The 12597-nt window shown below is 38.8% G+C and overlaps 1 protein-coding gene across 1 annotated transcript in view; it reads left to right on the top strand.

The window, feature by feature from the left end:
- The first annotated feature begins 3756 nt into the window (after positions 1-3756).
- LRRC63 (leucine rich repeat containing 63) overlaps positions 3757-12597 on the top strand; it is a 48264-nt gene continuing 39423 nt past the window's right edge. The window contains exons 1-3 of the mRNA XM_004274583.3: positions 3757-3875; positions 10324-11001; positions 11479-11547. Of these exons, the coding sequence (XP_004274631.2) occupies positions 3791-3875; positions 10324-11001; positions 11479-11547 (832 nt within the window). The 5' untranslated portion in view covers positions 3757-3790. The remainder of the gene's footprint in view (positions 3876-10323; positions 11002-11478; positions 11548-12597) is intronic.

Raw genomic sequence — 12597 nt, forward strand, 5'->3', positions numbered from 1 at the left:
CCGCCCCTAAATAATTAAGAACAGAAACGAAGTTTTTGCCTTTGCAATGAGATAGGAGAGGTAAAAAGAAAAGCAGCTTCTTCAAAGTATCTTTATTAACATTTAAGAAAATATAAAATTGTTCTCTATGCAGCAGCATGAAAACACATGAAACAAAAGTATACATTTAAGCCACTGTGACTGGTGAAGAGTAAAGACATTTCTCAGTATATATATAAGAAAACAGGTAAACTCAGATCAAGAAAATACCTCTTTCTCAAAAGCTTTTTGTGCCTTGGTTTACCCTGGGGACTCAACAGTTTATTCAATGTGCTCTCAAAAATAACTGTTTTTTTTAAAAGAACTTCTAAAAAACTAATATGAGCACAAAAATACAGATCACTGCAGTTATTTCCATAAAGTAAAATGCTACATTAAATCTACACCGACCAAACTATTTTGTAAACCTCCATCCTGTTTAAAAGGAAAACAAACAAATAGAGCGGTATATAGAAAATAGTTTTTCTATATATAGAAGATTTCCAGCAACAGTTTCTACACCATTCCAACAGAGCTGTGTCCTTTCACCAGTAGCAAATCTGAGATTCCCCAAGTACTCCCCATTCGCTAGGAAAATCAATAGCATTACCTGCAGGGTGCATAGGGTTGCTTGTGCATAAGGCTTTTATCTCATTTTAGCAACATTAAAAAAAAACAAAAAAAACCGCAGAATGTATACAACCTTGGAGCTCACCATTACTGTGGCCTCCTTAATACAGTCTGCTAAAAGTGCTGTGGTTCAGTTTGACAAGCTTCATCACACAGCTAATGCGACAAACAAAAAGGATGACTGTACTGTACATCAGGTGAAGGAGACCCTTAAAATCAGAGGGAGTTGTATTATTTAAAGAGACATGATTATTTTTAAAAAAGAAAAGGAGATTGAGGTAGCAATGTTTCCCCCCAAAATTTAAAAATTAATAAATTAAATAAAAATAGTAAAAGAATCCAAATTGAATGTGATGTGTACTTTCTAAATCCGGCCTGCACTTGTACATCATTTCCATAGATGAAGCACGTAATCTGTGTTAGAAAAACTGATATATGCATATGAAACACACCAAGCCATGAACTGAATTTTCATAATCACGATCTCATTTACCTAAATGTTTGGTGCTAAGTAACAGAAGTAGTAAGTAGTGGAAGACAAAACATTCACACCTAAGGAGGTTACATATTAAACAGCCTTAGTTTCTGCCTGCTATTTGCTAGAAGAAATCTGCAGGGAATGAAGCCTGATGCCTGATTCCATGTGTGACAAAGCATTTAAAAAAAAACTATTGATAAGTGCATCGCTTTGATTTTGACTATGCAATACTAAGTACAAATTTTAAAGGCCAAGCATTGGTCAGTAAAACTGAATCCCAGTAGTTCTCACGGTTCAAGCAAATTTTAAGAGGATAGGAACCTGACTCAATTTATCTATTGGAACATAAATATTTTTCATGGTTAAAAATATAAACATTTTTCACACTTACAAAATATGCACAACAAATATTACTTGAGACAAAACCTAGCAAACGGATCTGCCTATTGTCAACTTTCTTAGCTTTCTGAGAAGCTAATTAATCTATGCAGTCAATTAAGAGTGGAATAAATTCATAGTGTTGAGCAGCAGCTTAATTGGGACATAGTTATCTTACAAGGAAAAGAAACTACATACAAAGGAAAACAAGGTGCAGAATATTTCCCAGAGTCTGATGAAATACTTTTTTACTTTTCCACTTTTTTCACTGACTGTTTAAAAATATATGCTTGCTCCTAAGGAGAAAAAGGAAGACTTGGTTAGGGAGTAAATCTTGAAAGACCCCAAAGTTACAAAGATTTACACACAAGTCTCATCTTCCAACAACTGTACTAAAGTTCCTACACTTGTACTTACAAAATAAAGCAAAACAAAACAAAACACAAGACTGGAAGGTAGCTCCATCTACTTCACTTTCTGAGCTGGGATTTACACACCTACCTAATGAGTTTTCTCTCTCGCACTTTTTCCATCAAATCTCCAGAGAAACACATGCGCATACATGCAAACACACACGATGTGTCGATCACTGCACGTACAGGTTCATCAACAACATGACACAGGACACAAGTCACAACACGATAGTCAGAACAAATAACTAGGACAGCGAGAAACGGGTTTCTTTTAAAGCTTTCTTGGATCCTTAATGCCCCTATGCCTACACATTTCCTATTCATCCAGGCACTTTAAAGGATCAGAAAGACAAAACAGGTTGCATTAAAGGAAGAGAAACAAAACAGAATGTTCGCTATTCGGGGGCCCTGTAAAATCAGCCCCGGGACCCGGCTGCGCAGAAGTGCAGCATGAAAGAATGCCAGCCTGGACCCTAGACACCCGAGTTAAGCACCTTGCAAGCGAGGAAAGTAAATACATAATAGTGGTCATTGTCATTAAGAATAAAAACAGTAATAACGATTGTCACCACGGGGTTCCGTACAGCAGGTGCACGTGGAGCGGGCTTCTCCTGCAGCCCGGCACAGCGGCTGGGCAAAGCGAATGGCCTCGGCGCGCGCCGCCCGGTGGGGCGGGACCCGCTGCGCAGTGCTCCGCAGGCGGGTGCGCTCCCCGCCCGGCCCCGCCCGGCCCCGCCCTCCCCTCTGCGCCTGCGCATTCCGGCGGCCGGGACGCTTTTATCGGCTTCCGGTTGCTAGGGCCTGTCTCCTTGGCCTCGGGTCGCACCTGGCGGTTGGGTGAGGGTGGCCTGAATGCTTTCTTTCCGGACAGCGTATACCGCGGGAAGACCTGCGACCTCACTTGCCCTTAACCTGCCTAAATTCCCAGGAAGAGGAGATAAAAAAAGGAAAAGCTGATTGTTTTGAGAAGCAGCTGATTGCCCTAAAGGAGAGCGTACAAGTCCAACGTTTCCAAGCATCTCTTCCAATAATAAGAACGGAAAATTACAGGCATCAAGTGGGACGTACTACCAGGAAGCATACCTTGAGTGCTTGTGTGCAAGTCATCTTGGGGGGATAAAGCGGCCCATTTGTGCAGCTCCAGAGCGTACCCGCCTAGACTGTCAACGGAATAGTGATGTCCCAGTCACTTTGATATTGTCGCGACTAAGCACACATATTTGGTTCTATCTTCTGGCGTCATTTCTCAAACAGTACTAATTGGGACCGCGATCCTGGAAAATCTCATTATATTGAAGACCATTTTATTTTTGGGTTAAATAGTTATGGCCCAAGTGTAGTGGTTGAAATTTAAAATAAGTCATTATTACAGAAAGGAAACAACTTATTTGTGAAGAGTTAGGTATTGTGGGTCTTCAGAGGCCATGGAAGGACTTCCTCACCTTTCTGACCAAAAACTCTTTCCAAATTTATAAATTGATAATATTTTGGAGGTAGAAAAAAGATGAGTGTCAGTTCTACTGTTCTGGAAAATCAGTATTTACTAGCTGAAATAACACTGACTGAACTTTTTGCTAACGTGAAATTTTAGAATGATCCTGATTGGTAACAGTATATGTATTTTTAAATTTTGTATTAATTATAAACCTAAATTTTATTTAGATTCTTTCTAGAAGTTTTAAGAAATTATTTTCTTCCCCTCTTTTCCTTTTATAGGAATTCTGCTTGGACCCGGTATAGTATTAGTGCAGAACAAGTTTCATTAGGATGTAATCTGCATTCGAATGAATTATTTTTCAGCAACAATTCAAACACATTCAAAAACTTTTCAATTCTCAATCAATAGCTGTGAAAAACAGTGCTTATTAGTAAAATGCAAAACCATCCGCAACTTCTTAGAAGACCCTTACCTCCAAATCTCCCTAAGCTGTCTTTATGTCAGAAGAAAGCCCGTGCAGGTATGTGCATTACTCAGATGTTTAACTTTATTTTTTACAGAAGTCTCTCAACCTGCACAGCTCAGAATCATAATAAGGACATTCACTAATAACCAGCAACTTAACAAATGTTTGTTGTAAGATGGTAACATCCAATTCATTTCTACAAGTACAGTTTATCCTCATCATTTGTGGATTCTGTAGGAGTGAATTTACCTAACTGCTAGAATCCATTTGTAACTCCCCAATCAGTACACTGTACTATATTTTGTCTTTTTAGCTCCAAAATATACCATGAAGAACACTTTGGAGCAGTATATAGAGCTCTTTCTCAGTCCTTTTATAATAGTGAAACTGTGCAGGAGGCGGGTATATATGATAATTCTCGGACACATGCAGGGCATTGAAAACACACATGTTCCCAGCTGAGGTCAAAGAAAGATATGGCTGTGCCTTCTTGTTTTAGCTCTCATATTACAAATAACTGCCCTTTTCCTGGTCTAGTTAGTGCCATGCTTTCTGAATTCTGTACTTTCTGTTGGTGATTTAACAGTCTAACATAGCCCCTAAGTATAGTACAAGAAGGCTGTGATGTGCCTTATGGAGAAAATATATGCCTTAGAGAAGCTTCCTTCAGGCCTGAGTTACAGCGTTGTTGGCTGAGAGTTCAATGTTAATGAATGAACGATCTATATTAAATAAAGTGTCTTGAAATAGAAGCACATATAAAACAAGGTTATGTATTGATTGGCTGCTGATAATGTTGAGACCAGAGGCTTGGAGGAACCTAACCCCGTGTTTTCCCAAGAAGTAATGGTTCAGTGTTGGATAACTCAGTGCTCACTGAGACTACAGAACAGAACTGCCACAAATCATGAGAACTGAGTGTACTTATAAGCACAGTGCTAAGAACTGGAGATATAATAGTGAGCAAAACCAAGCCTGCCACTCCTCTTTCTTAGTTACCCTCTGGTGGGATCCAATGATCATACAACTAAATGTAAAATTATCCGTGATAAGTGCTGTGAAGTAAAGATGAGCCACTTTTATGATTATAACTTTATATAATACCCTTAATCCTCTATTTCTGTATATGGTATTTATTAACTCCTTACTTATAAGCAATGGTCAAATTAGCATATTTCCTCTTCTTTCCCCTTTTCAGTCTCCTCTACCCCCTGATTTTAGTTGATTATATTATTTTAGTGTCGACATTTATACTGGTAAAACGTGCCTAGTCTAACTTGATTTACAATGCTAAATCATTACCTTTTGATCCATGGCTATTAAAGATGTGTCAATCAACATACCTATGTTACATCCAATTTCCTCTCTCACTTTCCCTACCAACTTTTGTTATATCATTTCTACATTTCTATAATGGTCTACATTTCTGCATTTACAATCTGTTCTGTAATAATAATACCCACAGTTATGTAGATATACTGCTCACTACTAGTTCTTTGGTTGTAGTTTTTCTGTTTATCTTTTGGTTGAAGTTTATCCTCTAGTACAGAGTTTCTCACTCTTGCTATTTGGGGCTGGATAATTTTTTTGTGTGGGGGGGGCTTTCCTGCTTTTGACAACATGGAGATTCAACGACCTTAACTATTAGTCATCCTGTGTCTCCAAAGGTTCTGGGCAGAGTGCTTTGCATATAGTAGATGTTCAAAATACTCGAATAAATGAATGAATACTTAAAATGACTGAAATACAATTTATAAAAATGAATATTCAAACACTGAAATAAAAACCTGAAATAAATACCTGCAGTTTGCATACAATGCTAAACGCTGTAGGGAATGAATGACACGATTGGTCTGGTCCCTGCCTTTCAGGACCTTTCAAGAACTTTAGTTAAACTCTAAAGATGAGATACACATACAGTAAGTACCTTAAATAATAATACAAAGAGCATAGAATTTATGCCCAATTAATGGTACAGACAGTAGTACTTCATAAATGTGAGAAACCCTGGGGCAGGAATGGGGTATGAACTAAGACTTGAGGAATTAGTGAAAGTGAAATGAAATATGTTTAATTATAGAGGAGGCCCGTGTAGTTTTTGATGGCAGAGGAGTCTATTGGAAAAGTGGAATTTTAACGTACTAGAAGAAAAAGAAAAGAAATCATGGGGATGGGGAAATGTATCAAAAAATAGGGAAGTCTATGGGCTTCCCTGGTGGCGCAGTGGTTGAGAGTCTGTCTGCCGATGCAGGGGACATGGGTTCGTGCCCCGGTCCGGGAAGATCCCACATGCCACGGAGCGGCTGGGCCCATGAGCCATGGCCGCTGAGCCTGCGTGTCCGGAGCCTGTGCCACGCAACGGAAGAGGCCACAACAGTGAGAGGCCTGCGTACCGCAAAAATAAATAAATAAAAATTAAAAAAATAGGGAAGTCTAAATTGAGAAGACAGATATCATCTTCATTGGGCAGATTTCCCTAAGCACCTCTTCTCTCTGTACCCAGTCAGCGTGCTTACCTTTACGGTCCCAGAGTATCCCCTATCTACCCCCTTACTGAGCTCTTATTCTCTAGTGTAACTGTTTACCTGCCTAGTTTCTATATTAAATCATGAGATCTTTGATGGTAGTAAGGTTTGTGCTGTGTGATTGTCCCCTCAGCACTATGTGTACAGCTAGCACATGGGAGGTGTTAAATGTTTGTTTAATTAAGTAATGAGAACAGTAAGTATGGGTTGTGTTAATCAAGAAGGATGGATTGTATAAGGTTTAAGGTAGACTTTGGCAAAGGAAAATGATTTAAATTGGTTGGTAAGAGAAAGTATTCCACACCGTGTGAGCAACAAAAGAAACTCAGGTCTACCTAAAAAAAAAAAGAGTGTCAGAGAAGGATAAGTGATCTCACTTGATCTAATAGGTTAAGTCTCTATTCTAAGCAAGAATAGCAACGATGTACTGGGTGATTGTAGCACAAGGATAAATGGAACGAATGACGGCGGTGTTATAAGGAATGGAGAGAAGAATTGGGACTATTCTGTTAAAAGATACTTGCCATACCCATTAGGCGGTGTAGTGTTTATTGAAAGTAGACTTAGATTCGCTGTAAATGTATATTGCAAACTCTAGGGCAACCACTTTTTAAAAAATTTTATAAGTATAATTGATATGCTAAGAAAGGAATGAAATTGAAGGAGAGAAACTGACTCATAAAATTCTCACCTAAAACCAGAAAAGACAGAATAAGAATGGAAGATTTCAAAAAGACAAAGAAGTAAAACAACTGCAATGAATAGAAAACTTTACAAATGTGGTAGATGTTAAGCCAATGATGTCAGTAATTCGTTAAAACGTGAATGGTCTAAGTGTACCACTTAAATGATAGAAACTGTCAGAGTAGATAAAAGACAAGAGCTAATTATATACTGTCTGCAAGAAACTTCCTTTAAATATAAAAACACAGATAGATGAAATGTAAAGGGATAGAGAAAGATACATCATACTAACACTAATCAAAAGAAAGCTGGAAGTGTATATGTGTCAATGCTACTCTCTCACTTCGTCCCCGCTTCCCATCCCCCGCCCTCCACCCCTGCCACAGTGTCCTCAAGTCCATTCTCTATGTCTGCGTCTTTATTCCTGTCCAGCCCTTAGGTTCATCAGAACCATTTTTGTTTTTAGATTCCATATATATGTGTTAATATACAGTAATATCATTTTCTGACTTCTTCACTCTGTATGACAGACTCAAGGTCCATCCACCTCACTACAAATAACTCAATTTCATTTCTTTTTATGGCTGAGTAATGGTCCATTGTACATATGTGCCACATCTTCTTTATCCATTCATCTGTTGATGGACACTTAGGTTGCTTCCATGTCCTGGCTATTGTACATAGTGCTACAGTGAACGTTGTGGTACATGATTCTTTTTGAATTATGGCTTTCTCAGGGTATATGCCCAGTAGTGGGATTGCTGGGTCACATGGTAGTTCTATTTTTAGTTTTTTAAGGAACCTCCATACTGTTCTCCATAGTGTCCGTATCAATTTACATTCCCACCAACAATGCAAGAGGGTTCCCTTTTCTCCACACTCTCTCCAGCATTTATTGTTTGTAGATTTTTTGATGCTGGCCATTCTGATTGGTGTGAGGTGATACCTCATTGTGGTTTTGACTTGCATTTCTCTAATGATTAGTGACGATGAGCATCCTCTCATGTGTTTGTTGGCAATCTGTAAAATAGATAGCTAGTGGGAAGCAGCTGCATAGCACAGGGAGATCAGCTCGGTGCTTTGTGACCTAGATGGGTGGGATAGGGAGGGTGGGAGGGAGACACAAGAGGGAGGGGATATGGCGATATACGTATATGTATAGCTGATTCACTTTGTTATACAGCAGAAACTAACACAACATTGTAAAACAATTATACTCCAATAAAGATGTAAAAAAAAAAGAAAAAAAAGCTGGAGTAGCTATGTTCATTGGCTTGTTTTCTTATTGTTGAGTTGAAGACCTCTTTATTTTGGATGCAATTCCTTTATCAGATGAGTGTTTTGCAAATATTTTCTCTCAGTGCATGGCTTGTCTTTTTATTCTTTTAAGAATGTCTTTCACAGAGTAGAAGTTTTTAATTTTAATGAAGTCTAACTTAACCATGTTTTCTTTCATGGATTGTTGTTTTGGTGTCATATCTAAAAAGTCATTCTGAATAGCACAGGGAACTCTATTCAATACTCTGTAATGACCTATATGGGAAAATAATCTAAAAAAAACGGAGTGGATAGATGTGTATGTATAACTGACTCACTTTGCTGCACAGCAGAAACTAACACAACATTGTAAAGCAACTATACTCCAATAAAAAAATACATTAAGAATAAAAGTCACTGCCACACCTAACATCACCTAGATTTTGCTCATGTTATGTTTTGTTTTAATATGAGAGAGAGAGAAAGGAAAGTTGAACATGGTGGTGTAACCATTTTATGGAACGAGCTAGCTTTGATAAGTTCCATATAAGCAGGAAGCAAACATTATCCTTCTCCTACTACTGCTCTTTAAACTCACACGGCACACATCTCTCTACCGAGGCTTTTCTAGTCACTTTCATCTATTAGCCTTGTCTCATTTTTAGATATTAAGTCCAATCTAAATCAATACTTTCATCTAGCATGTAATTAAACCTTGCCCTTTCTCCCAGCTCAGACTAGGTCTGCTAATTTTTAGACAAGCCAAGGGAAACAGGGGCATGATAAATGCGTCCATCTTGTTCTTTTACTTCTCTTCCCCAACTCATAGTTTCTGGTATCTTCATAGGTGTGGCTAGGAGTGGGAAAGAGTTAAGGAGTTAAGAGTGAAGGTGAGAATCCGTCATCAGTCTCTGTACCCCCCTGAAATGCCAGAAGGTAGAGGTCAAGTAGATTCAAGGATTCTCTTGCCTTACACAAGTTGCGACACAGCAATGGGAGGGCCAATACATTTCTGTTACTCTGTAGGTATAAGGGGGTTGGGGGAACCATGGCAGGGAATGATGAGATGTTATCTTCTCCTTGTGGCATACACTCCTGTGCTCTGTAGATGGTTCTCTGAGAATCCCCCTCACTTGGTTTGAGGTCGGGGTAAATCCTCCTCTACCCACCACAAGGAGGGGAAGATCGGAGAAACACATAGCACACCAATAGCTCAATTCAGAAGAAATCCTCTCTGCGAATGTAGATCAACCTCTAGCCATCTCTCATATACAGACAACAGGTGAGACTTGGGCTTGTTTTGGCCATCTCTTTGCAAATCTTGCCTTAATGAATCTCTTATCTTCTCATCAGAATGCTGAGGTCCTCATCATTTATTGTACTCAACTGAGATGATGGACAAAAATGTTATTTAACATTCTGTCACAGAAGAAAGAGAAAGCACGATTTGATATAGTGAGGTCCCTAAGAATGCAGGCACAGTGCATTTTCTGGACCTAAGAGAGATAAGAATACTTCTGGTTGTAACCTGAGTGAACTCGTGGTACCCTGTAGCCAGTATCAGCATGTTATCATGTTCCAAAGCCATCTTGGTCTGATATCTGGCTTTGAAAAGAAATGTAAATCTTTGCTCAAAGAAGTTTCAAATGAGGAAGTGATAATGATAAATAGCGAAACTTCACTGAGTCATTTTTACCTCTCCATATTGCCAGAGTTTTCTGTGGCAACTGCTCAAAAATCTCCCTTTATGTCCTACTCTTCTTCATCCATTCTGTTCTTCCAGGAGTAGCCCCCTACTCTTTCTAAATCTAGTATAATTTAGCCTTCCTGATTCTCCAATTGTTCATGCAAACTTTATCCCAGTAAGGTAAGCAGAAGTCCTGATAGCTGAGTGAGTGTATACAGAAACGTTTTTATAAGGTGAGAGAGGGTGAGTGGATAAAGAAAAGCTATGAATGCTGAGACGTTAATAGTTCTGCCCCTGACACCTTGATAAACATAATCTAATTCTGCCTTATTTTTTTTTTCTGGTTTAGGAAAGACTGGTGAAACTAAGCTACCACGTGTACGGTTCATTCCAGATAAAACCGCTTCATTTGAAAGAGATAAAACTAGTTTTCCTGATGTTCCAAGAGATCAGTCACAACCCCCTGTTAATATTCAAAATCTCTTTCTTGATCATCATGTACAAAAAAGAGTGACTACTATTTCAACAACCACAAAATCTTCTAAGCATGTCTATTGGCACATTCCAGAGACTGCTACTGGTTCCATATTTTTTCCCAAGTGTTGTTCAGCTTCAAGTCGAATTTTTGGGAAAGAAACAAGCAAGATGGAAAGTTCCAGAAAATCAGAAGAGCCATTAAAAATAACAAATATTTATGCTAACATTTTACAAGAGATTCTGATTCTCTCCTCAGAGTTCTCCAAACTACCAAGTGCCCCTTCTTCAGTGCCCACTCCCAAACTCAAGGAAGTTCATTCTGACCAGTTTTTACAAATGAGCAGTACCTATACTTTTAAGCAGCCCCTGTTACGTTTAAGTGCAACAGTGCCAATCCCTGTACCGAGGACTATACCTGTTAAAGCTGAAAGTCAGCAGTCTGACCGTTTACAATGTCGTACGGTGACACTAAATATTAAAGATTTTCCAGGTTCCATTTTCACACCGACGCCAGTTTTACCAAGGAAACCTCTAAGACAGTCCGTGATAGGTAAATCCAGTCTGAACATGGTCTGTAATAACGGGGTCAAGTAGAGCAAAAGGGAGAGAAGGCATCCAAGCATATGGTGGTTCCCCCTTGGGTCTGCAGAATGGGATGGTGGGATCCCTTTTCACCTGTACATTTAATATATGGGGCAGAATGCAGTAGCAGAAATCCTGACCTTGCAGGTCTGCCAAGGGCAAACTGGGAACTCCACCCAGATGGTGGTGATGGGAACCAGATAAAGCAGTTCAAAGGATCAGAAAAGCTCACATAAAGGAGGAGTGTGAATGAACAGTCGTCTGTAAGGTGGTCTAGATGAACTCTAGAAGCAGAATGCCAGTGCTCATGGATGCCTTCATGGGCACTTTTCCATGGATAACCTCAATTCATTAAAAGATGAACAATTATAATGAAGTCATAATACCCTCAACATGAATTTTCACACGAATTTAAACATTATCCTATTTTAAATTTTTTTCCTAGAAAGTCATGTAACAGAATATGAACGTGTAGAAAGTGTCCCAAAGCAAAGCATGCTGAACGTATGTGAAGGTAAATGCTAGGTTTATATCATTCTTTTAAAAATTGTATATATGATTATCTCTCCATAAAAGTATTTGTGATTTTGTGTGTTTGTGTATATGTGTGTGATTCACACATATGTCCCACCTCATTTTCCATTCCTTAAGCTATTTACTCAGCAACTATTTTTAGAGTGTTGACTATAAACCCAACTTTGTACTGATGTTGGGAACATATAAGATGGAGTATTCTTAATCTGGATGGAGAAGATAGACATGCAATCATGACAGTTAACTGCTTGCCATGTGCCAGCACTGTTTTAAGTGCTTTGACCTTAGCAGAAACAAATGAAAAATCATCTTTAGAGAAAGATTACATCATCCTACATCTCACACTATTTCTATAAACGATTTCACAAATACAGTGTATAGTAAACAATTCACAATTGTCAGGTACACAAAGAAAAACAAAATGAATGAAAACTAGCAGCAACAGTAAGCAGTAGAAACATACCCACAGGAGTTCCAGCTATTAGAATGATCAGATTCAGATTTTTAAATAACCTAATGACTTTTGGTTCTAGCCAAGATTGAGTAGCTTGTATTGGACAATCCCTCCCACCAAAATCAGTTATTAAAGCTGCCCACAAATATATAAAATAACCACTGAGGTTACTGGAGAGTAACCCTTGCAAGCATGACTTGAGTGGTTACCATCTTTGAAATAAGCTGAATTAGCTGTACATTTACCTTGGCTTTTTCTTGAGGGGATTTGTGGTGTTGGCAAACAGGGCACAGGTAGAAAGAAGGTGATAGTTTTACTGGATTGAAGAGATAGCAGTCAGACTTCAGAGTTGACAAGATAGCTGGGATAGAGGGGTAATATATCAGAGAGGAGAGAACGGAATTCAAATACCTGCATACAAACTCCCTTAAGAGTGTTGGCTGATTTCTAAGCTGGGCATGTACAGGACAATACGCTAAGAAACACAGCAGAAACCATCAGCTGAGATGCTAAGGAAGTGCGCCTAGATTTTGACAGTTGCACAGAAGGCAATTATTGGAGGTCAAGCTCTGCTGA

Source organism: Orcinus orca, chromosome 18, assembly GCF_937001465.1.
Source record: "Orcinus orca chromosome 18, mOrcOrc1.1, whole genome shotgun sequence".
In the NCBI taxonomy this organism is placed as follows: domain Eukaryota; kingdom Metazoa; phylum Chordata; class Mammalia; order Artiodactyla; family Delphinidae; genus Orcinus; species Orcinus orca.